This window comes from Equus asinus, chromosome 29 (assembly GCF_041296235.1).
Source record: "Equus asinus isolate D_3611 breed Donkey chromosome 29, EquAss-T2T_v2, whole genome shotgun sequence".
NCBI lineage: Eukaryota > Metazoa > Chordata > Mammalia > Perissodactyla > Equidae > Equus > Equus asinus.
The window spans coordinates 38961658-38988728 of record NC_091818.1 but is presented as its reverse complement, the minus strand read 5'-3'; the positions used below and the strand labels follow the sequence as shown (position 1 = coordinate 38988728).

Sequence of the window (27071 nt, the reverse complement as noted above, 5' to 3'; positions counted from 1 at the left end):
AAAAGGGTGATTAGGCACATGAGTGTGGTGATGGATGGTCATTAGTCTTCAGGTGGTGAAAATGATGTAATCTACACAGAAATCGAAATCTATAACAATGTACACCTGAAATTTATATAATGTTATAAACCAGTTACCACAATAAAAAAAATGGTAGGGCTAATCTAAGATGGTGTAACTGCTTAAATTGATGGAAGAAGAAGGAATGATAACATAAAAATTTGGAATACAGAGGGAAAGCGGGCGTGTTATAAATATGCTAACGCCTCTTTCTTCAGAGCAGAGAATCAACAGATAACGTCTGATTTTTATCAAGAAATTGTTAAAAAGCAAGACTATTGCCATATTTAGAGTGAGGGAGGGAACTACAAAATAACTACAGAAATATTAGAAGTGGATGTTTCTAGGAAGTGAGAACTGGGGGAATGGGAGTGGTAAATGTCCCCTTTTATTATAAACCATATTTTATTATCTACTATATTGTTAACCAGGCACATTTAGTTATTTATTATTACGATTAAAATAAAAAGGAGATAAATACTTAAAGGAAGGGAAGAGAACAAGATGGCTAGGGAAAGAGGTAGAAAATGCGACACTTGGCTGAAGTGCCTTTTTAATTCCTTCACTAAGCGGCACTTACCCATTATCTTCTGTGGTTTTATTCCTTTTCTCTTTTACCTTATCACCATTTTTCTTTGCCTTCTCTGTAATTTCTCCCTGATACACCTTGTCTCCAACAAGCCTGAAACACAAGCGACAGCTGTGTTACCAGCTCGCAGTTTCAAGACAAATTCAAACACAGATATCATAACCATGGCAACCCTAGAAAATATTTTTATTTGCCTCTTGGATATGCTGAAAGAATGCACTCCACAACAGGGCCACTACCTTTGAGTCACTCATTTCATTCTAGCGCAATTTTCAACAGGTCCAAATGGTGAGACCCAACCCACGGTTCCTCTGTGATACTGCAGGAATAAATCCGAAGGTCTGCTCAAACAAACTTCCATGAGGATTCACCAACTTGAATCTTGCCCACACCCAAAATAAAACCCAAACACCGATTTTGCATATCTTTACCTCTTAGTTCAGAAGAAGAAAATATACTCTATCTAGTATATCCAAGCTTTCATGCTGTCTCATCTTTCAGCTCTCAACTTAAACACTGCCTCCTTTGAGCCGCCTCCCTGGTGTTCCTACCTAAATGAGCCTCTCTCAATCCTACTTGCCATCTTTATAGCATCCGCGACTGTCCGAAGTCATCTCGCTTACTGATTTGTTTACTTATTTAATGTTTCTCCCACTAGAATTTCTAGAGCAGATGAACACTGTCTTTGTCATAGAAGTAGACCAATCATGTGAAGAGTGCCTGGCCCAGAGGGGGTGCTCATTTGTTGGAGGCAACAAAGGGGGAACGGAAGGAAGGAGGGAAGGAGAGAAGAATGGAAGGAAAGAAGAGATAATAGGAGGAAAGAAGAGAGGGAAGGAATCAACCTTCTGACCTGTATACCATCCCCTGGGATATAAATTCTCAGAGCGAAAGGGCTGTGGACCACACATCATCTCAGGCTCACCCGGACCACCCCACACAGAAATCTTCATTCCAGGGTCTCTGACCAGTGTGTCACCTACATAGTGAAGTTGGTGATGAAAGCGGCGGCTGGGATCTGCATCTGAAACACAATTTCCTGGTCCTCAGACGCTCTGTTCAGCATTCTGCAGGAAACCGTAGTGAAGGCATAACGAGAAATAATGGTAGACTTCACTGAGAACTCTGTCATCAAGGGTTTGGCTTTCTGTTGGAAGTAAAACACACAGTATTTTCAGTGATGCAGGAAAGCACGATTCAGCCATCCTGGGGTAGGTGTGAGTCTTTTTTCCCATAACAGAAATGACCTTCAACTCGGGAGCCCTTGGCTCGTGATTCCTTTCTTCTTTCTTGGTCTTGTCCCAATTTTCCCACTTTTTACTCCCTCCACTTGTGAAACAACCATGGTTAAACAATCAGTTCATGACATAGAAGCAGATCCTTAACCCAACTTTAACAAATGGACACAGTGAAGATTTCCAATTTAACAAAAAATATACATTGCTTAAATAGCTTAGCAAATGGTTGGAATTTTAGAAGTAATGGATATAATACTTTTCTGTTATAAACTTTTAGATCACATTTATAAGACCACTGAATTGATCAAAACATCAGAGCACGTCTAAAGAAATTCTCCTATTTCCAAATTAATTTCAATACCCACTTAGAGACTACACTCTGGGGCTTTCCCATTTGGACAACAATCACATAACTGTAAAATGAGAATCAATACTGAGCTCAGGAAAGTTGTCTGGGGAATTAGAACTCAGAAAAAGGAAAATCTATACTAACCAAATTTACCCCAAAACCTTGGATAAGGGCAGTAGCTAGATGGCACAAAGTTAAAAGCAGGTTAAAACTATTCAGTGTTTTTTCTAGCCTTCACAACAGTGTTACATTAATGACAGCTGGTAACAGAAGCTGAAGAAGCAAAGAAACACTAATGAGGAAAGTCTCTGTTAACAGAATGATTCTCCGACTCCAGGAACTGGCTGAGGACTAAGATGCTACAGGGATGTTACAGACTGGATGTTTGTGTCCCCTAAAGGTCATATGTTGAACCCCTAACTGCAAATGTGGTGGCGTTTGGAGGTGGGGCCTCTAGAAGTGATTAGGGGTAGATGAGGTCATGAAGGTGGGGCCTTCCTGATGGGATTAGTGCCCTCATAAGAGGAGACACGAGAGAGCTCACTCTTGCTCTCCATGCATGTTCGCAGAGAAAAGGCCATGTGAGCTAGAACATGGCCACCCACGAGCCAGGAAGAGTCCTCACCAGAAAATGAACCCTGCTGGATCTTGATCTTAGACTTCCCAGCCTCCAGAACAGTGAGAAAGTAAATTTCTGTCTTGTAAGCCACACTGTCTGTAGTGTTCTGTGATGGCAGTCCTAGCTGACTAAGACAAGGTGTTATTGCATTAGCGTCTTGGGACAGACATGTGAAGTAGATGCTTTTATTCCCATTTCATAGATGAAAGTTAGTCAGGTGTAGCAAGGTTCTGTATTGGCCCAGGCCAGCATTAATGGAACGGGAACGGGACATGAACTCACTCCTGTTTGCTCCAAAGTCCACCCTCACCGCCATCAAGCTGGGCTGGCTGGCGGCTCTCTGTGGACATGCCTTCCTTATCTTGATGCACTCGAACCCAGCACAGTCTTTAGCACATAGCAGACTCTCAACAAACGCTGAATAGAACCAGGTTGACCTTATAGGACTCTAGTGTCACCTGTTGGGATCGTCCTACTGTTGATGTTTTATTCAACCTTCATCTGTTTTTTAAGTTCTTTAGAGTTCTAAGATAGTTCTCAAAATAGATAGAAGGTGCTGGCCTGTTGATACCAAGGCTTATTGCTCCCGTGATAGACAAAGGTGATCTTGAACCTTTGGATTTAAGAGTTTTCTAGTTAAACGTTTGAGTCAGATCATGCTGTTCCCAGCAACCAGAAGAAGTTGAAGAGATCTTTTATATGATGTATTAGAGACATGGGACCGAGACTCCTTCACAACAAAGCATTTCTGAGAACACATGCACCACTCACAAGAGAGTGGGCTGCGAAGAGCAGAGCCAAACACACAAGCAGGGCCAGAGAACGGCCGAGTGCTGGGCACAGAGGTCTGGGGATCATTCATAAGTGTGGCTGAACTTCCAGTCTCGGTGACTCGAAGGGATAAAAACAAATGTGAAAAGGTTTAGGAAAAATGTTAAGGGAATGTGTATCTTTCTTAGAATGTCTGAAAGAGACAAGCCTATCGAGCTAGTGAAGTGATGATCAAGTAGAAAAAAAATCTAAAGGTATTTGAAAGACCTTCACCTACAAGAGGAAAAAAAGTTCTCCAATTTGGTCTGAGAAGGAATCATTTCAGAGTAGTGGTTCTCAAAGTGTGGTCCCCGGACCAGCCCAGAAACTTGTTAGAAATGCAGAATCTCAGACTCCATTCCAGACTTACAGAATCAGAAACTCGGGATGGGGCCAGCAATCTACGTTCTAACAGGCCCTCCAACTGATTCTGATGTCTACTCAAGTTTAAGAACCACTGTTTCAAAGAAATATAATGAGGTAGCCCTCTTCGCGGACTTCCTCATCTATGAAATGAAAGGGCTTGAGTAAATCACTAAAATTACATCCACTTCTGAGATCCAAGCATCTAAGGCAAAGCCAAAGATAAGGAGTAAAACCCTTGGGTTTTGGGGAATTATTCCTGAATTCAGAAATAAATGATTGGGAGAATATTCATTATGAAAATCTAGTCTCTTTAGGACAGAATCTGTCTCTCTCCCCAGGAGCGATATGGATTAAAAAGAGATTCCAGATGTGGTTTAACCAAAGGCTTCTGTTAAAGGATCTCATTAAAAACATTCAACATGTTTCAGTAAAGACAATGAGGATTAGGCTGGGGACAGTAATGATAATGATCTTAATAGCACAACAAAGTGTTGGAGTTTTTCCTAATTAAAATTGTATCTCATCATCTTTCAAAACAGGAACTCTAAGATGCATAAAAGCATGAATTGAGATGAAGTGTTTTACTTTGACTTACGTTATTTCTGGACATAGGTTTTCTCCCTAAAATTATCCATGTTTAAACCAATACTTATATCTCAAAATCTGAGCTGCTGGACGTCACATGGCTCACAGCTATACTTATGTGAATTTGTGAAAGTCTAAATACAATTGCACACAACTCTAATGTCTACAGATGCATTGGGAAATAAAGAGGAATCGATGTTTTTAAAAAATCCTGTGAACCCAGAAAATGCTACCTATCACTCTCTGCTTTATTTAAAATTTACACTAGTTTTTAAAAAATCATCATACGCACATGGTAAAAACTTCAAATTACCCAGAATATAAAATAAAAAGTAAGAGTCTCCCTCCTATTGCCGACCCTCAGTTCCATTTGCCAGAGGGAACACATAACAGTTTGCGGTATATCCTTCCATGAATATGTACTGTATTGATCTGGTTTCATTTCACCTAATGATACAGTGTGTTCATCTTTCTTTATCTGCGCATGTTCCAGTTATCTAGTGCTGCATAACGAATCACTCTAAAACTTAGTGGTTTAAAACAACAGCGATCATGGTATTTTTCTCTCATGAGGTTAGAAATTCTAGAAGAGCTTGGCTGGGGGACCTCGCTCATTTGCAGTCAGAGGGCGCCTGCCACTGGAACAGTGGGTCGCTGAAGCTGCTCAGGGCCGGCTGGCATCTCTCTAGGTCATGTTGTCCCAGAGCCTCTCTGTGTGGTCCTTCCACATGGGCAAGTTCAGGCTAACTCACAGCATGGGCTAGCTCACACACCAGTCCATCGGCCTGATTCCGTGGTAGCTAGAGACTTCCCAAGGTCATATTTCCCCACAGAGAGGTGGAAGCCACAGCCCCTTTTATACCCAACCTTGAAAGTCACATAGCATCACTTCTACCATACTCTACTCATCCAGTCACAAAATCACACTCATTTTCAAAAGCAGAGCACACACACCCTGTGCCAATGGGAGGAGTGGAGTATCAAAGTGCCGCCATCTTTGGAAAATGCAATCTGCCTTTGTACCAACAGATCTAGCTCATTCTTTTTTTAACAGCTGCATAGTGTTTCTTTTCACAAATGAATTAACAAGTCCTCTATCGTCCATCAACTCTTTATAATTATTTTTCATTATTTGAAACTCTCTTCAGATGCCCCTTGTTCTCCAATTCATCTATACAAGGGGTGGGCAAACTCTGGTAGGTAGTTTTGTACATAGAGTTTTATTGGAACATAAATTCATTTACATATTGTCTGTGGCTACTTTCCTGCTACAATGCAGAGTAGTTGAGTAGTTATCTAATTGCAACAGAGGCTGTACGGACTGCAAAGCATAAAATATTTACTACCTGCTCTTTTAAGAAAAAGTTTGCTGATGCCCAGTCTACGCTATTTAAACAGATAAGGCCCTGAGATCAGTCATTCACATATCTTTACTGATTCCCATGTCACTGAAGAGATCCCAAATTAAACAGCCCACAGACATTTTTATTTGACTTGCACAATCTTTTTAAATTTTTCAAGTTTAGGTGACAACGTTTAAAAATTAGGAGAGTTCCATAAAAATCCATAATGCCCAGTTCTCTTGAAAAACAAAGTGGGCCGAATCTGGCTGCACATTCCCTCATGACCATAGGCTGCTGGCACTAATGGTGGCTGCCACTGTGGATCAGACCCACGTCCCATACCTCCAGTGCCCCAGGCCCTCCCAAGTCCAGTTGTCTCACTGACATTAAGACTGAGAGTACATAGCCATTTTCACTGGAATTTTTCTGATTCCCAGCCTATTCCATTCATTTCATTCCTGTTCTACTAGATTAAAAATGGCCACGATGTGTACACCTAAATTCATAGCAGCATTTTTCACAACAGCTGAAACATGGAAGCAACCCAAGTATCCACAGATGGATGAATGGATAAACAAAATATGGTCTATACATACAAGAGAATATTATTGTCTTAAAAGGGAAGGAAATTCTGACACATGCTCCCACATGGATAACTATGAGGACATTATGCTAAGTAAAATAAACTGATGACAAAAGGAAAAATACTCTATGATTCCACTCATATGAAATACCTAGAATAATCAAATTCATATAGATAGAAAGAATGGTGGTTTCCAGGGTACGTGGGAGGGAGAAATGGAGAGTTATTGTTTAATGGGGATAGAATTTCAGTTTTGCAAGACAAACAGAGTTCTGAAGATGGATGGTGGTGATGGTGGCAGGACAGTGTGAATGTACTCGATGCCACTGAACTGTACACTTTAAAATGTTAAGAAGGTAAATTTTATGTTATGCATATTTTACTACAAGAACAAAAAGTTGAAAGAAAAAATAATGCATTTTTTTAAATGGCCACAAATTCTTTGCTTCCCCTGCCATTGAAAGGTGGAGTTTAACTCATTTCTCTTTGAATTAGGGCCTTAGTGACCTGCTTCACCTATAGAACCCACTGGAAGTGATGTTCTGGGACTCCAAGGCCAGCTCACCAGAAGCCTCATCACTTCCATCCGGGTCTCTCGGAGCACTCTCTCTGGAGGCCCTCAGTCACCATGTTTGACTGAGACTGTCATGGTGGAGAGGCCATTTGGAGGCATTGTTGGTGGTTGCGGCAGAGAGCTCAGCTGCAGGCATTCCCGCCAAGGACCCAACGCATGAGTGAAGTCATAGTCAGCCCGTCTGCCAGCTGAACACCACTGAGCGACCTCCATCAACACTATGTGGCCAGAAGAATCACTCAGCTGAGCCCTGCCCAAATGCCTGCCCTACAAATGGCATAATAATAAAATACTTCCTGCTTTAAGCCACTGAGTTTGGGGGAAGGATTTTATATGGCAATAGAAGCTGGAACAGCTGCCTAGTCCCTTTAGACATTTGAATTCGCAGTCCGACTTTAGCATAAGTTGCACTGGAGCTGGACTTAGTCATTTTGTTAGTTATTTCAATCTCCATGCTATTTCCGATCTCTATGCATTTTGTTTTGTGAACTAGACTTCTGCATATTAGAAATACCCTTGAAATCCTAGTGGAAGAAGTTACAGTATAAATTGTAAAGACAAGATATAAAGAAGAGACTCTCAAGTGCAATTCCCTGCTTTACCAAGGTAGGTCAAAGCAGTTTTCTTGCCCCAGGTCACACAGGTAGGAAGTAAGTCAATCCAGTGTGGAATCGGGAGTCCCTGACTTCCAGCCCTGCCTCTTTCAAAAAGGATTCCAGAGGCAGCCTGGCCGTTCAAGGCTTTCCACAGCGACGGTTGTGACACAGCCAATAAATCATAGACCTCCAAAAGCACACTTAACATAATTCAGTCTTTGCTGTTGATTCGAAAGTTGCCTGGGAAGCCCAGTTCTCATCCATTAAATTCTAAGTATTCAAGACACAGGACATTAAGCTGAATCCATTCTGCATGGTCGTCATATTCCGACATTTCCAAAAATTCTCCCCATCAACTTATCACTTAAGTCTTTCACATAAAACTTGAGTACTAGTAGGGAAAAAACTTAAGATTACCTCTTAGATAAATGAAGTGTACAGCTCTCTGGGCATAGCATTCCAAATAAAATTTAGCTCCTTCAGTAGAGGGTCCTTGACTTGGACTATTTTAAAAATCATTAAAAATCTTCTTCAGAGCCTGCCCCAGGGGCCTAGTGGTTAAGTTCGGCACACTCTGCTTCGGCAGCCTGGGTTCGGTTCCTGGGTGCAGACCTACACTGCTCATCTGTCAGTGGCCATGCTGTGGTGGCAGCTCACATACAAAAAGAGGAAGACTGGCGGTGGATGTTAGCTCAGGGAGAATCTTCCTCAGCAAAAAAAAAAAAAAATCTTCTTCATTTGATACCCTTGAGACTATTTTCAATGCCATGTTGATTTGTTCTGATTTGTGAGACAATTATCAATTATAATTTTATTGAACTTAAATGAGAAAATTAGACAACATTGACAAAATACTAACCTTAACTACCATGGTATCTTCTTTGGCCTTAAATTAAGGTTAAGGATGTAGCAGAATTTTCCACAACATTACACCAAGAAGAGGAAAAATAGTTTATGGGCCCAAGAGACAGGCTTGTAAAAGTTTTAAGAAACTATTTTAGGGTGCCTGCTTCTGCCCAGTTACTGTTTCCCAGAGGAGCCCCTGATCCACTTATACATCACGGCACTTGCCTTTCTGTTACAGCTCTCTCGGTCCACCATGCACCAAAATCAGTCATGCGCAAATCCATACCCCTCTGCCCAAGGGACCCACCCAGGACCCCTCCCCTACGAGGCTGCCAACACGTGGGGAACAGGGCCCATGGCTTGTTCCCCTTTGTTTGTCACCCACAGCTCTCAGCATAGAGTGAAACTCAAAAACATTTATGGAATTGAATTGAATTTTCTGAATCTTGAACAATTAAAGAAAAATATATATCCCAAAAAAGGAAATGGTAATAAATTAGTATTCATTAAGCACTACAATAGACTAAATTCTATAAAGGATTGGAAAGAAATGTTACACATGGTTCCTTGTTTCAAGGCACTTACGACCACATTGGGGATAAAGTGCAAAAAATATAAAGCAACATAGGAAGATATAGGGGATAGGGGATATATATGTGTGTATCTGTACATACGTACACACACACACACGTATATGTGTGTATATATATATGTGTGTATATATATATATATATATATATATATATATATATAGAGCCAGCCCTGGTGGTCTAGTGGTTAAGATTGCCGCCACAGCCCAGGTTCATTTCCCAGGGAACCACACCACCCGTCTGTCGGTTGTCACACTGTGGCAGCTGTGTGTTCCTGTGATGCTGAAAGCTCTGCCACAGGGATTTCAGATACCAGCAGGGTCACCTACGGTGGATAGGTTTCAGCGGAGCTCCAGCACTAGAAAGAAGGACTCAGCCACCCACTTCCCAAAAAGACTGGCTATGAAAACCCTATGAACAGCAGCAGAGCGTTGGCTGATACAGCACCAGAAGATGAGAGGATGGTGCAAAAAGATCGGGCAGGGTTCCGCTCTGCTGTCCACGGGGTGGCTAGGAGTCAGAATCCACTTCACAGCACTAACAGCATAGACATATATTTCTTTTTTTTACTTACTGACTATAAGACTTTTCAGTTTTCCAAAGAAAGGGAAATCAGTGAGGTCTAAAGGTCAGAAATAGTTTTTAAATAGATGTAGAATTTGTATGTGGTGAAAGAGAACAAAAGGGACATGCTAAAAACACAAAAGACATGGAAGCTGGAAGGAACCATATCACACACCTGGAACAAGGAATAGAGCAAGCAGTTTAATTAGAAAGACCGTGCATTGTGAGAAGACTATTGGACAGGTACCCAAAATTGTCAGGAAATGAACAAGCCCAAAAGCCAAGCACAGAGCTTGCGATGGCAGAGCTCCATGAAAATGTGTCATAGAAGGAAGGATATAAAAGGTTGCCTCAATTTTTCCCAGTGTACACTTCTTAAAAATCCAACATGCTTTCTATATTTATATTTAATTCATTATGTTGTTTGGGGATGTCAACTGGAAAACAGGGGCAAAGATCAAGTCTTCTGTGACAATAAATTCTTCATTATTTTTCCTACAAAGGCTCAGCAGATGGAGAAGCAGTTTGAGGCGGGGAGTGTCTTAATTAGCTGCTCAAGGGACCAGAGGTTTCTCTGTGACTCATCTGAGTCATTTAAAATCAAGCCACCCAGAGGATGTCCTGAATTACCCAAGATGCCATCTGGAAATGTAATGAAGAATGTTTGCGATGAAATGTAACTGAGAAATGTTTGCAACGGCATTTGCCAGAACCCAGGCCTCTTCCCAGAAGATTAACCTTTTGCTGTTTTATTCTGGTCTATTAGAAGAATAATGTGGTGACCGTTAGAAGAAGTAATTTTGGAGATGACGGAGAACCTTAGAAATCATCGAACTTGGCTCCCCATCACTTTATAAAGGACAATGATGTTGCTTGGCAGTTGGCTGACTCTGGGTCCAGAGATCTCTGCTAAACCTTATTGCGTCTCCTTTCTGAGAAAAACAACATGGCCCATGTTGTTATCACAGGAAGAGAAGACCTCCAGACAAGGCACATCCTGAGTACTGTGTTCACCTCCTTGAGGAAATAATCTTACCCCTCCACAGATGGAAGGGTGGCATCAGCTCTGAATCCCCCATTTGCGCTAGTATGTTCCACTTAGCAATATTTCACTACATTTAGAAGACAGGAAACATAAAATGCAATGATCACCTAGGAGTAGGAAAAAACTCTACACTACACACCTCCTAAAAAGGACAAACCATGATGGTCAGAGTTGGGAGTAGGGAGATATGTGCATATATAACCCTGCCTGCTGTACTGACTATATTTTCTTTCTCTCTCTATTCTGGATGCTCTGGCATTTGAGGCCTTGATCCTGCAGAGACTGCCCCTCCTGGGGCTGGCTGTTTCTAGAGATAGCAAACAAACCAGCAAGCACACTTGTGATACACAGTCAACCAGCCCAGAGCCCGCACTCTCAAATTGCCACACACCTGGTCAATGTTCCCCCATCCTAAATCACACCGGGGCCAGGTACCAAACAACCAGGGACCACTATTACAGCCCAGAGCCTGCCAAAATCATTCAAGCTATCCAATCCTAAGCTCACTCAGCAAACCTAACCTGACTCGCCAGTTCCTTCCACTAAAGCCCAATAAAGGCTCTGGGCTGTGCCTTCCTCTCTGCTCATTCTGCCTCCTCACCAACCCAGGTGCTTCCCCAAGAGGCCCTGCATGGTGAGCCATGCACCCCATCCCTAGGGATCTGTGAGTATAAACTTCTTCCTTCATGAAGCTCATTTCCACATCTACGTGGCCTACCACATCTGCTTAAAACAAATCCTGCCTATAAATTTTATATATTTATTTATTAAAGATTGGCACCTGAGCTAACATCTGTTGCCAATCTTTTTTTTCCTTCTTCTTCTTCTCCCAAAGCCCCCCAGTACACAGTTGCATATTCTTGTTGCAGGTCCCTCTGGTTCTACCATGTGGGATGCATCCACAGCAAGGCTTGATGAGCGGTGCTAGGCCCGTGCCCAGGATCCGAAGTGGCGAAACCCTGGGCCGCTGAAGCAGAGTGTACAAACTTAACCACTTGGCCATGGGACTGGCCCCTATAAATTTTAGAATAGCTGTTACAATTCTGAATTAATTACATACTCTTTTTATGAAGCTCTCGGGTGTCACATATACAAAAATGTTATATTTTGAACAGCAAGGTTATCTTTGTGTCTGAGTCTCCATAGTGCTTAACAGATGCTGGCTTGGTTTTCCTAAAACAATTGCCTGTCGTCATCTCACCTCCCGAGGGCAGGGGCTGTGTCTTGGAGTTAATCCTACAGATGATATGAGTCATTGAAGACATTTGCAAAAGAAAGCAAAGCACAGGCCTACTGCTGGAAAGAGCATTCTGGTACCAGTTGGACGGCTAAACAAAGTTCATGTTAAAAAAGCCTAATACATGTAAAAGTAAGACTTTTAAAATTCAAAGAGATTTCTAAGAAAATCTAAGTAATCACATAAACAGTATAAGCCAAAGGGTCAAGAAAATCTTTGTAACCAAGAATGAAAACTCAGAGGCTGTAAAGAAAAGATACATTTTTTAATTTATTTACTTATTTATTTATTACTTAGGAACTTAAAACTTTTTTTTTTTTTGAGGAAGATTAGCCCTGAGCTAATTGCTGCCAATCCTCCTCTTTTAGCTGAGGAAGCGTGGCCCTGAGCTAACATCCGTGCCCATCTTCCTCTACTTTATACGTGGGACTCCTACCACAGCATAGCTCAGCAAGCGGTGCCATGTCCGCACCCGGGATCCGAACTGGTGAACCCCGGGCTGCCAAAGCAGAATGTGCACACTTAACTGCTGCACCACCGGGCCGGCCCCAGGCACTTGAAACTTTTATACGGCAAATACACCATAAACAAAGTAAGTAGACAAACAACAGATTTAGGAGCAAACTCTTCCAATTCAGAAGACAGAATATCTATAACACACAAAGATCTCTGACCCATTGACAATTAGGTGATAAAAAACACAACAGCAAAATGGGCACCAGACCTTAAAAAACAATAATTCACAGAAGAACTACTCTGAATGGCCGATAAATATATAAAAAAAAAGTCCAAACTCATACATAGTCAAGGAAATGCAAGTTAAAGGAACAACAAAATGTACTTTATATCTAAGAGACTGACAAATCAAAAAGAGTAATTATATCCTTCCTGGCAGAAATGTGCATATTCATCACTGCTGACAGACATGGAATATACACAGATAGTATTAGGAGTAACAGCATTCAAAAGGAGTCTGACAACATCTATCAAAATGTAAAATGTCTATGCACTTGGATCCAGCAATCCTGCTACTGAAAATCTAGGCCACAGAATCAAAAGCACCCATATGATGGAATAAACAAAATGTTTTTTGCAGCATTATTTACAGGGGCAAAAAAGAAATGAAAACAAATTGAAAGCTCATCAATATTAGAATGCTTAATAAATTATGGTGTGCCAACAACACGGAATACTTTTCATGATCTAAAAGAATGGATAGAGCAAGGCCAGGTGACGTATGGCTGAGCTAAAATAATACGAAATAGAAATAGAATTGAGAAGGCAGTTTGGTGTATTCGTTAAGAGCACAGACTCAGAATCAGAGTGTTGGGACTCAGATCTTGGTTCTACCACCTCTTACCAATTCTAACCAAGCAGAAATGACAGGAACGCAAAGTCTTGGTCCAAACAAAGATGGTCATGATTGTGACACTGGTCATGATAAAGCTAGAATTGACTCAAACACCCACCAGGTGTAAGGAGGCCTTGGATAAACCCGTCACCCTTGAGGAAGTGCTTGGGAAGCCACACCCCAGAGCCTGAAGGCATGTCCCCACATTCTGATATGTCATTGTACACACAGTAGTAAGGAAGAACTGAGATGGTTTCACGTCAGCTCTCAGAGTTCCAGAACGTTTGCCCAAGCTCCATCTGTTAGCCTCCTACATGCATTGAGAGCTTTGTCCAACGTGCCTCCTACGAAGCTTTAATTTACAAATGTGAATTCTTTGCTTGCTTTAGTTGTTCACTTCACAACAAAAAAAAGTCTTTATTTCTTGTGTAAGCATGTCATAAAACAGTAAAAGTTAATTTAGGTTTTTTGGTTTTTTTAAAGAAGGACTTTGAAACTCCATACTTTGTCCTTGTATTCCTACTAAAATAATGAGGTCTTTTCCCAGAAAGAAAAATCCACTTAAAGAAGTCTTATCAAAGCTATGCTGTTTCATATTAGAATTCTTCTACAAGCAATTTCATAAGCTTTGGGGGAGTCGCAAGCAAAACTAGCACCTGGTTCCAAGATACACAGAATAAGTGAAGTGTGGAAATTAATAGAAGAAACTTTAGCTAAATCAGAGTTAGGAGGGCTTCTAGAGGGAGCTCTCAGGTCGGATCACACATTGTTAATTACACCAAACAGGAGGAGAGGGAGGCTGGCATCTTTGACAGGAAGCACAACTACTTTACTACTGAAGGAAGATTTCTCTCCCTTGCCTGCAACAGCCCAGCCAACGAGAAATGCTGCAGCTCAGCCAATGAGAAATGCAGCAGTCCAGCCAATGAGAAACGCAGCAGCTCAGCCAATGAGAGACACCACAGCTCAGCCAATGAGAAACATCACAGTTCAGCCAATGAGAAGCCGTTGCCACCCTGAACTGTTACTCTTCCCCCAACGGACTTTCCTTTAGAGCAGCCCCTCCCTATTCCCCCTTTTTCTCTGTAAAAGCAGCTCCCCTCCTTTGTTTGCTGGGTTTGCTTATGGTTCCCCACAGCATGCATGTCCCAAACTGCCATTCTTTTGACTATTCCCAAATAATTTCATTTGGAGGAAAAAATAACAGGCAAATGTGGTTTTTAAGTTGACAGAGGGAACAGACTTTTAAGAGGTAACCATGAATATACATACCAGTCTTTGCAACAGCCTGAGTTGCCTCGGGACCCTGACTCCAACCTATAGAAAAGAGAAGAGTCATGAAAAATGATTGTGAGGTCATTCTTAAAGGAGTTACATGAGGGGGTTAAAATAAATTCAGATTCACAAAAAGGGCTATCCAGCCAGAAAAGCAGTTTTGACCTTGAATCAGGAAGCTTGCAGGCCAGAATCAGAATTCATCCCTCCTGGACCTGGCTGACTTCTTAACCCACAATGGCACACTACCTCATGATCTGAGTGTTCTTAAATCTGTTAGAGGGGCCTGGGTGCAATAAGAAGAACAAAGAGTTCATGACAATATTTGTATTCTGTTTTTCATTTTATTTTGGGCTTGAAAATCAACTCTTTGCTATTGTGTCTATTACAATGATAAACACGTTCAGCCTTATTCTGATGGGCTCAATTATTCAACTCAAAACTCCAGAAAACTCTGGAAGCAAAATAACTTACCTTGAATTTTACTACTGTATTTTTTCTGACGATATGCTACATGCTATACTTTCCCATGTGCAGAGGAGGTGAAGGGAAGGTGATAAAATCCTCATTTTGAAAAATCATGTCGATCAACCAGGCAGTGTGGACTAAAAGTCCCAGCTGGCTGTTGAACATTACTCACGGTAAGTCACTGTTTAAATAAGAGGAATGTTAACTGCTATTGTTGTGAGGAAAAAAATCATCCTTTCTGGGAAAGGCTCTTCAATAAATGGTGTTGGGAAAACTGGACAGCCACATGCAAAAAAGTGAAAGTAGACCATTATCATTCGCCATACACAAAGATAAACTCAAAATGGATCAAAGACTTGAAAGTAAAACCTGAAACCATAAAACTTCTAGAAGAAAATATAGGTGGTACACTCTCTGACATCCATCTCAAAAGGATCTATTCGAATACCATGTCTACTCAGACAAGGGAAACAAAAGAAAAAATAAACAAGTGGGACTTCATCACACTAAAGAGCTTCTGCAAGGCAAAGGAAACCAGGAACAAAATGAAAAGACAACTTCGAGAAAATATTTGCAAATCATATATCCAACAAGGGGTTAATTTCCATAATATATAAAGAACTCAGAAAACTCAACAACAACAAAAAACAACCCAATCAAAAAACGGCCAGAGGATATGAACAGATATTTTTCCAAAGAAGATATACAGATGACCAATAGGCACATGAAAAGATGCTCAACATCACTGATCATCAGGGAAATGCAAATCAAAACAACACTAACATATCACCTTACACCCATTAGAATGGCTACAATCAACAAGACAAAAAATAAGAAGTGTTGGAGAGGTTATGGAGAAAAGGGAACTCCCATTCACTGCCGGTGGGAATGCAAACTGGAGTGGTCACTATGGAAAACAGTATAGAGATTTATCAAAAAATTAAATGAAGAAATACCATACAATCCAGCTATCCCACTACTGGATATTTATCCAAAGAACTTGAAATCAACATTTCAAGGAGACTTAGGCACCCCTATGTTCATGGCAGCATTATTCACTATAGCCAAGACGTGAAAGCAACCCAAGTGCCCACTGACTGATGAAGGAAGATGTCGTATATATATATACAATGGCATACCACTCAGCCATAAAAAAATGACAAAATCGTCCCATTCATAACAACATGGATGGACCTTGAGGTTATTATGTTAAGTGAAATAAGCCAAACAGAGAAAAACAAACACCATATGATTTCACTCACATGTGGAAGATAAACAAACACATGGACAAAGACAACAGTTTAGTGGTTACTGGGGGAAGGGGATTGTGGGATGGGCACAAGGCGTGAAGGGGCACATTCATATCATGACTGACAAATAATAAAGTGCAACTGAAATTTCACAGTTATGAGCCGTTATGACCTCAATGAAAAAAAATTAAAACGTTTAAGAATTTAAAAAATTGTCCAGGGTTGGGCTTGGTGGCGCAGCAGTTAAGTTTGCATGTTCTGCTTCTCGGCAGCCCAGGGTTTGCCAGTTCAGATCCCAGGTGCAGACATGGCATTGCTTGGCAAAAGCCATGCTGTGGTAGGCGTCCCATATATAAAGTAGAGGAAGATGGGCATGGATGTTAGCTCAGGGCCAGTCTTCCTCAGCAAAAAGAGGAGGATTGGCAGCAGTTAGCTCAGGGCTAATCTTCCTCAAAAAAAAAAAAAAGTCCTTTCTGGAGGGCAATTTGACAATGTGGATCAAAAACTTGAAAAATATGCCTGGATTTTATGCATATCTTTTTTAAACAGCTTTATGAGGTATAATTTACAAACAATAAAATTCATTCAATTAAAGTGCACAATTCAATGTTTTTTAGTATATTCACAGGGTGGTGCAACCATCACCACAATCAATTTAGAATATTTTATCATCCTAGAAGAAGCCTTGTGCCCCTGAGCTCTCACCTCCCAACCCTGGCCTTTCCCCCAGCCCTAGGCAACCACTAATTCAATTTGTCTCTACGGATTTGCTCATTCTGGACATTTCATATAAATGGCGTCAATCTTTCGTGACTGGCTTTTTCCACTTACTACTCTCTTTTCAAGATTCATCCATGTTGTGGCACATATCAGGACTTCATTCCTTTTCATGTCTGAATAATAGTCCATTGTATGGATAGACTACACTTTGTTGATCCGTTCATCAGTTGAAGGATGTTTTGGTCTTTTGGCTTTTTGGCTATTTTTCACAATGTGGAACTTGCATTAAACATCACATGCAACTCTTTGTGTTGGACACATGTTTTTACTTCCCACAGGTAGAAAAACCCAGGAGTGGAATTCCTGGGTTGTATGGTAAATTTAACTTTTAAGAAATTGCCAAACTGTTTTCCAAAGTGGCTGCAACATTTTACATTCCCACTAGTACGCATGTCTTTTGGAAATTCTACTCACAGAAAAGTATCATAAGGGGAAAAAAATTCATAGAAAACAATGAATGTGAAGAAAATTCTTTGCAACTTTTAAAACAATTGATAAGAATTGGGAATAGCCTAAAATATCCTTTAAAAGTGGTTTGGTTAAATATATTATGATACACAGATTAATTAGAATACAATGATCTCTATTTAGGATCTATATTTATTGGCACCAATAAATGTTCATTTTATTGGACTTCTGTGCTGTTCACCAAATGCTTCTCCAGCTCTCTGCCAGAAGTATTGCATTTCCTGGCCCCCTTGTGGACGGCAGGGCCATGAGACTAGCTCAGGCGAGTAAGTTACGAATGTAAGTAGCATTTGTCACTTCTGGGCCAAGTATTTAATTACAGATGTGTGCTCCTCCAGAACTGCCTTTTCTCTGGCACGGGGATGAGCAACACTTGAGATGGCAGCTGCTCCATGTAGCCCAAGTTCCTGAGTGACCACAGTGTGCATACTTGCTCCACTGCCAACGCAAGACGGACAAGTTGTATGAGCAAGAAAAAAACGTCTGGTATGTAACACGTTGAGATTGGGGGGTTGTTACCACGGCGTAGCATAGCCTATCCTGACTGATAGATTCATGATGCATTTTTAAGTAATTGAATCAGGTAACAAAACACTATCTAACACAACCTCACTTTTGTAAGTATAAGTGTTTGCGTGTGTAGAATGTCCCCCAAATGCTAATGGCTATTGAATTCTTTCTCTTTAAACTTTTGTGTATTACCTCAATTTTTGACAAATTAGCACGTACTACTTCCATATAGGAAAAAAATAAAGATATTCCCACTTTGCAAACTGAAGGTATAACAGAAACTGTTTCAACCCCTGTTCTCTCCCTGATCCCGCCCCCAAAATATACACAGATTCTAAACGACCCTCAGACGCCCTCACAGAGCCTCCTGTTCTCCAGAACGTGGACTAGAAAGAAATAGCGCAGGATTTAGGTTGGGATCCACCACCTTGACTCCAGATGAGAACCAATCACTGGGAGGACACTGGTTTCTCTTTCTGAAATGAGGTGGGACATACGAGACGGTCCGAGGAAAGCCGTAACAAGCACCGCGGGAACGTCCTGACCAGTTCTGCAGGTTCCTCTCAGGCCCTTCCCTTCCTAAAATTGTGGAATAGGCTGGGGACCACTTAAAATAGTTATGGTCAGAAGGAAGGCCCAGCCCCTCTCAGGTATTATGTTCTTTGATTGATCTAAAGTATTTTCTTTGAAGCTTCCTCCTTTGCAAAATAGGCTTTTTGAGAAAATAAACAAGGCTTGAGGAGAACAAGAGAAGTTGGTTTTTCATTTTTGAGATGACTATCTGACGTCTCAGGGGACCACGATGGCTCCACTTCAGTCCACATTTAAACTCAGACTGAACCAGAAGCAAAACTTCCTGGTACACACGGATTCCTGGAGCCAGCTAGGACTGGAAGTGGAAAGGACACCAATGTCATCATCGTTGTTTTTAGTTAGGAATTCCTGATCCCTTTACGGTTTGAGAGTTTTCTCATCGCCTTTAAGAATCTGGGAGTGGGGCTTCAGGATAGATAAGTAACCACTTCCAGCTTAATGTCGAGGATTGCCATGAATGCCTGTGAGCACGGGGCGCCAAATCAAAGACGTAAGAGACGGCTCAAATAGGATTCTTTGCTCCTACAGAGCTGAGCTGATTTCTCCAGCGTCAGAACAGAAGATGTCCAGACCACAAAATTAATTGAGAAATACAAGCCAAGATCCTTGCCATCAAGGACCATACTACCTAACTTGAAAGAAATATACTCATGAAAACTTAAGAGACAAGGTAATTTTTATAAGTTTCAAAGGAAATGGAAAAAAGCAGAGTGCACTATGTTTTTGAGTGACCATGAGGGGCTTCATGATGGAGGCATGGCTAGAACTAGCTGTGTAGGATGTTTGTTGGAGTGGCATGAAAGGCCAGGAGAAATTTAAAGACAATCAGTCAATACAGGAACCATGCTGAGAAGCAGCTTCATAGCTCTGCCACCCCCTCTTTCACTCGCACGGACCAAGCAGCATTCACCACCAGGAGGCAGAAGGGCGGCTGAAGATTTCCCTTGCACAAAGAATGCACCAACAACACTAACGGGGCTGTGGAGTTTAGAATCTCCCCATCATCAGTTAGTCCAACTATAGGTAAAAAACCACAGGCACTGCTTAGGTGTACATAATTTGAGTGACAGGGAATATATTTTTCCCCCAGGGTCAATCACAATGTTGGCTGTGATTGGAAGAAAACAGAAATATCCTGAAAGCATTCTAAAAAGTCCATAAATGAGAAAGAGCCTGGGAAGAGATGAGAGCAGCGAAACTTAATTCCGCCCATGGTAGAAGATACTCTGAACATGCAGAGCATATACGTACTTTCCCTTCTGGTACAGATGCTGTAATGACCCATGGGGACTGAGAGAGACATACAGGCGGGGACATGCCCTCTACCCTTCCTCTTGAGCCCTATCACTGGGTCTGTGACCCTACGTCCCACGAACGAGCCAAGAGATGCTGCACCGGGCCAGCCTCAGCCACACACCATCAACTGACTGGAGGCAGGAGTTCCTGGGGGCTCTGAACTCGGAACTTATCCGCCAGGTGGCCCCACCTTCTGAGGGCCTTCTGAGATCCTGAAACCAAGACCCAGCAACTCAGGAATCAGTTGTCTCCGAGATCTGCTATAAGGCCCGACGCAAAACCAAGGGCTACAGCTTGGAAAGCCACTGGGGCTGCCATCTATCACCTGAGCTGAGAATGGTTAGTCTGGGAAGACTAGTTGGGTCATTCTTTATCACCCGCACAAGAGTTTCCTTCCTTTGGAGTAATGTTGCTACTTTAGAAGGCTGTTCAGCTAGTCACCTTTTGCAATTTGGGGCACCCATAACCTCAGTAATGGGTGAAGAAAGCTCATTTTGGAGCTAAAATTCCAATTTCCAGGCAGCTGAAAGAAAACAAAAAGCAACTGGCCTTAGGCAGGTCACCCTCTCTTCACCTGTGAAAAACAAGGGAAATGGCTCTGACTTGTGGAAAAATAACGAGGAGGTTCAGGATCCCCCACCACCCCAAAAAAGCTCAGGTCTCCATCCCGTGGCCCCATCTTCCCAGATAGACCCCGCTATTCCTTAGATTCAGAAAGCTTGCTGGGACCTCCACAAGAACTCCCCCAGCATGGCAGGCAAGATCGCTTTACGTTGGAGCATCCATCCAAGGCTTTGGGAAGATGTTAGTGAGAAGTCACGTACAGCTCACTGCCCGATTCTCAGGACTTCCTCACCCTTGCCCCCTCCCCACACCCCCAAAGAAACAAGATATGGCTGGTGTGAGAGTGAGCAGATCTCTAGCATCTCTCCCACAAGATCCTCCTCCTCCATTTCAACCATCACACCCATGCACATAAAGGAGACAGTATGAGTGGCCTGGAGCTCACAAAATCTTCTACTGACTTGACTTTTGAAAGAGTTAAAACAACAACAACAACAACAACAAATAGTTGCCTGGATTCTCTGTGTTTTCTCAAATGCAAAAATTTGCTTCTGAGTGAGATTATAAAAAATTAAAACGCCGGGAAAATTCTCGATTCAGACAGTATCACCACAATCGATGTGGTACCACAAGTATATACTGAACAGTCTCTATGTGCCAGGAGCTACAAATAAAAGTCACATTGAAACAAATGGCATTATATTATAAATAGGAAAGTGGCCTGGTCTTCGGAGGAGTCCCTCATATCCTCGCTTTGGCACCCAGCACACCTGGGTTCCAATCCAGGTTCTGCACACAGGACGCTGGGGACGTCCCTTCCCCGGGGGGACTTCCATTGCATGCTTAGACTGTCCTTGCAGCGGCAGTCAGAGATTTAACCAGACTGCACATAAATAATAAAAAGAGCTAGTATGACCTTAGTGCTTACCACACGCAAGGGCTTTGCCTGAATTAACTCATTTCATCCTCACCACAACCATAAGAGTAGAAGTGGTTTATGATTTTTCATTTAATACGTTATTATCATGCAGAAGCAAACAAAATGTAAGCTTCAAGATCCCTGACCTTGTGCAGTCCCTTAACAATGGGTGATATTTGTGGTGTTTGACACATATTTGTGTCATTTGCTGTGATTTATTTATCCTGCTAAATCAATGTTCACTTTATGGTTTGTTTTTTATTTTTGCAGGCTTTTTAGGTGAGGAAGATTGGCCCTGAGCTAACATCTGTTGCCAATCTTCCTTTTTTTTTCTCCAAAGCCCCAGCACACAGTTGCATATCCTGGTTGTTTGTCCTTCTAGTTCTTCTATGAGGGACGCCACCACAGCACAACATGGCTCAAGGAGCGGAGATGGGTCTGCGCCCAGGGTCCAGACTGGTGAATCCTGGGCCGCCAAAGTGGAGTGTGTGAACTTTAACCACTCAGCCTCGGGGCCGGCCCCTGAATGTTCACTGTAGCACCTAATTTTGTAGTCATCATTTGATATTCTTTGTCTTCAAGAGGGCCCTGCAAATTGTATAAACTTTACTCTCCTCTCAAAATCTCAATCCACCCCTGCCTGTAAGGCAGGAGCATTAACAACTCTATCCTGCCGATGAGGAAACCAAGGCCCAGAGAGGCGAAGTTAATGGCACAAGTACACACAGCCAGTTAGTGGCAGGATTCAGGCTGGAACCTGGACAGTCTGGCTCCACTTGGAGTGCTTTTAACTATATACTTTATTGCTTCTTATTATTTTGACCCAGAGCACCTAGCAAACTCTCTGGGACATTACGGACACTTAATAATTGGTGGCTATTATTATTTTGTAAATTAAAAGTTGATTTTGTAATAACAGAAATACGACCCTATCCTTACTGAAAGAAACCATATCAGTTTGAAACTCACAAATCAGATAAATCTGTAGCAAGCTGATTTCATACACGAGACTACTTTTTAAACACTAATTTCCTGAAAGATTCTTTGAAAGCAGTATTATTCTAAATGTGGTCCATGGATCACCTGCATCCAAATTATCTGGACTCCACCCCAAACCTAACGGATCTGTATTGACGGCAGTGGGGGGTCAGGAATACGAATGGTTAATGTGCTCCCCGACTGTCCTTTTGCAGACAAAAGTCGGAAAACTACTGCTTATAAGTGTTCTCACTATGGGTAATATTGTTTACAGATGAGGGGGAGACAGAGGGAACAGCAAGGAACCCGAATCTAAGATATTATTAATCATATTTCCAATTAAAGATAAAGGACAAATAAGACAACATCTCTGAACTCTCAAAGCAAATTAATAGGCATGTTCAGTCACATAAGACAAATTAAGTTTATATGTAATTTTGAAGACCATAATTATGGAGAATAGAACACTGACTACATTGTCAGGTACAGTTCTAACCTTTAAGGACATCAATTTGTCTATTCTTCAAAATCCTTTGAATTAAGTCACCTCATCATTTCCATTCTAGAGATGGGTAAATAGAGGGTCATAGACGGTAAGGAACACTCCAGTGAGTGCAGAGCCGGGATTTGAACCCAGGAAGTCTGGTTCTGGAGCGTGGGGCCTTAAACCCTACATCACACGCACATACATTTTTTTAATAAAGTAGGGATAAAAAGGCAAAATTGCAAATCTTCACAGAACTTGCTATGTTGGAGTTTTTGTCTGGTTTAGTCATTTTCAAGATGAATAAATAGTGCCGTGGGTTGAAGACGGCATGAAATCACCGAAATGGGCCAGACCCATGTTTTTCCAGGCAGGCAAACTGAGAGCGTTAATCCCACTTGCACAGACAGATGTTAGAGCTTTCATCCCCCCTCCTACTTCACAAACAGAATCTTTGTTTCAGTTCTTCCCACACTCTCCTCCCAGCAACCCTCAAAAAGTTTTAAGATCTTTCCCCTAAATTCCTTCTCTCAGCACTTCCACTGCCCAAGTGCTGACACGGTTCCAAGCACTTTAGGTGTATTAACTGCTCAGTCCTCACCCAATTATTTCCCACCTTTCATAGAATTGGACATCGAGGCTTCCAGTAACTTGCCCAGGGCCACATTGCTGCTAAGTGACAGAATCAGGAATCCAACCCAGGCAGCCTGGCACCAAGCCCACGCCCTTAACCGCGTACTAAAACACCTGCCATTTATTGAGCGCCCACTGTATACCAGGCCTCTACACAGACCAGCAGCTGAGTCCTTACAAGCATGCCCCAAAGGAGGTGGATTCCGTGCTGTGACCAACCAGAAAGGAAGGCTCACAGAGACGCAGCTTGTCCAGACCACACAACTGTAAAGGGCAGAGTAAAGACCACCAGTGTCTCTGGATCCAAAGCCTGCACCACCCCAGCCACGCACAGCCTCTTGGAATTTTTATGGGTGTTCCTCCTGACAACCCTACAAGAGAAGGGCCATTTCTTCCCTTTTGCAGATAAGCATATCCATGAAGCTGAGTCAACAGGAGTAACCAGCTGATGTTTATTTAGGGGGATTCTAGTCTTCACACCAAGATGCTAGAAACGTGGCGGAAGCCCATGCCTGCTTATTTCTTCCTCCCACCGCATGAAAACACGTCTTAAGCTAAACAATTTAAATATAATTTAAATGATATGTGTGTAAACAGCACCAGGGGATGTAGAGACGCACAGTTACTGATTGGGACACGGCCATTTCTCTCTATAAGGTCTTTACATAGATATTTGTGTGAACTCGTTTCACATTTTTTAAAAAGCTTTTCCATTCTTCAGACATCATATTAAGATTTCATACTTGCAGGTTTTATCCACCTGTGAGGTTAAGCCATTTAAAGCACAAACTCTGGCAGATGCGCAGAATATTAACTAGGGGAAGTGAGTCCCTGGTCCCTGGTCCTCCGCCCACCATCGGAGGACCACTGATAAGAACCCGATGAGGAGTCAGACGGTTCCAGGAGCCTGGAGCTTTTCCTAGATGGTCCTTTCTCTCCGGAACTACTAGCAAAGACAGTAACACAAAACTACCCCACACGTGTGCCTTAAAGAAGAACGTTGTGATTAACTAGGGGCTCTGGCTCAGAAAAGAGCGACAACAACAACAAACTAGCAGAAATCTGTACAGATAACAGAAGCCAAGAAGATTTGGGTCTGCAGGACACTGAAGTCCCAGGTGCAATTCTGCAGGAAACTTCACCAGCCAGACTCTCTCGCCACGAGGGACCAACAGATGGGGAAGCTCCCGAGCAGAAGGTTGGGGAGCCGAGAGAAAGGGGGATGCTGTGACAGGAGATGGGGTGTGACCCCTCCCTTCCTCACGTCCAGGACTGTTCAAAGGGGGCCTGTCCAGCCGCCAGGCGCCCGAGAAGGCCATGGGAAGGGACGGCAGCCCCCGCCCGGGGCCTCCCTGGCTCCCCCCACATCTCCACTTACGGGCTCCGAAGTGTCACCCCAGCTCCGCGCCTCTCCCAGAGACCCCGCGCAGAGCGGCAGCCCCAAGCACAGTCCGAGCAGCAGGAGCATGGCGCGGCGACAGGGTGGCGGCCGGCACTGGACGCGGCGGGACGCGCGCGGGGACACCGCTCCGGGATCGGCGGGGCGCGCACGGCCCCGCCTCCCCGCGCCCCCGGGGTCCCGCCCCCTGCGGGCCCCGCCCCGCGCCGCCCCGCGCCGCCCCGCGCCGCCCCAGGTCCCCGCTGCCCCGCCGCAGCTCGCCCCGCGGTCCCCTCCCGCCCGCCCTGCAGCCCCGCCCTCCTCGCCGGGATTCCCGCGGTCGCCTTCTTGGCCGCTGCCTTCTCCATCCATCGCCTGTGACCCCTGCCAACCCCACCCCAAACCTTCCTCCCTCTCCTGCAAGGTGTGAAATGCTTCTTCATGGACTCGCTTCATTCCTCTCTCAGGAGGACATGGGAATAGCCAGTGACCCTCAGTACCCAGCCCACCCTCCTCACCTGCTATGTATACCGTGCCCCCCAGCTGCTATATACACCCGCCCCTGACACACACCTGCTGGATGTACCCCTGACGCCTGCTAGCCTAGAGCCAACAAGAGGCCTTCTTCATTCTGCCCAGAGAACCGCACATTCCTCTTGGCATCTGTCACTGATGCTCAGAAGCCAAATTAAGGGATGCTAATTAGCAGTCTAATGCAGAAAGTGCTAGCAATGTTGGCCCCTTTTATGCAATTCTGGCATAAGAAGACAGAAAAGAGGAAGCTACAATTGGCACCATGTAGTAGTACTTCTAATTTTTTGGTAATTAATCATGAGAATGAATGTCATTGTGTGTGTCAGTTACAAACTATTTGTGATAGTTCTGTTCTGACATAGGAAAAATTGCTGTCTGCCAACCATCCACACAGGGCCCTTTATAGTCTGGGCGCCATCTTTTTAATCTGGTAGATACACAATGTAGCTGGAGCTGCGTATTTCATCCTCCAGAAGACAATCGCCTCAAAGGCATTCTTTATGTCTCTGTAACAATTGACTCTTAATGGATGAGCTCAATAACAGTGAGAGGTTGGCGACAATCTCAATGTCCAGAAAGAGGGAAATGGCTAACTCAAATAATGGAGCGTCCATCCTGTGGAATATTATACAGCTGTTAAATAATAATCGTGACGTCTGTGGAAACACAAAAAATGTTCACAGTGTAATCTAAAGGAAAAAATCAGATTACATTACTGTATCAACAGTATGATTTTAATTAGGTAAAAATCCATAAGCATGGACACAAGAAAGAGGAAAAAAACATGAAAAATGAAAACAGTGGGTGGTGGGTGTGTTCATTTGTGGTGATATCTCTTCTTAAAATACTTTATTTACTCTTGTTGAAATGCTGTTTGTTCAACAAAGACATTAGGAGAGGGGGGAAAAATCATGCTGCTACTGTGAAATAAAGGAAAAGAGAATCCTTGTCAGTACAGCTAGTCACTGAATAGCCTAACCACTGATTAATTAAAAAAACATGCAACCGACAAGAAGGAAGCGTAGCCGGTCCAGCAAGGTTTCTAAACAAAACCACTGGTAAAGGAGAGCTTTGAAGAAAATCAAAGGATTTTTATTTTTTGTTCTCTAACACAATCCAGCCGTGAGTTTACAAGTGTGTCCTGTGCTCTGGGCCGACTGAGAAACTTGGCAGTGTACAACCACGTGCACACACTCTCATTTTTAACTAAGCATAGTCCCAAATCTTCTTGAGTTAAGGTTTGCCTATCTCCCCTCCCAAAAGAAACGCCTACTTGTGAAAAATCACACTGTTGATACTGTTACGTAATCTGATCTTTTCCTTTAGATTCACTGTGAACATTTCTCATGTGAATGTTTAATTTGGACAAAGGCAGGTCATGTGAAAGGGGATAATAACAGCTACTATTATTTCAATCCTCCAACAGAACTGGGACCACATCATTGTCCTCCCCTTCTACCTAGCCCCTCTCCTGCTCAGCTCTGGTTTTGGCCTTCTGTCTGCTCTTTTTCCTAATGTGTCCTAAGGAGTTTCGGCAGAGGCCCAATGGTAGGAAAAGTGAGTTTTCTTTTCTTCGTCTTGTAGGACTCGTCAGC

The 27071-nt window shown here is 42.8% G+C and overlaps 1 protein-coding gene across 1 annotated transcript in view; it reads right to left on the bottom strand.

The window, feature by feature from the left end:
- The window catches only part of ITIH5 (inter-alpha-trypsin inhibitor heavy chain 5), an 82292-nt gene extending 57160 nt beyond the window's left edge, over positions 1-25132 (bottom strand). Inside the window, exons 1-4 of the mRNA XM_014841317.3 lie at positions 24943-25132; positions 14618-14662; positions 1633-1796; positions 641-742 (exon numbers count right to left, since the gene is read on the bottom strand). Coding sequence (XP_014696803.2) covers positions 641-742; positions 1633-1796; positions 14618-14662; positions 24943-25032 — 401 coding nt within the window. The 5' untranslated portion in view covers positions 25033-25132. The remainder of the gene's footprint in view (positions 1-640; positions 743-1632; positions 1797-14617; positions 14663-24942) is intronic.
- Positions 25133-27071: the final 1939 nt, after the last annotated feature.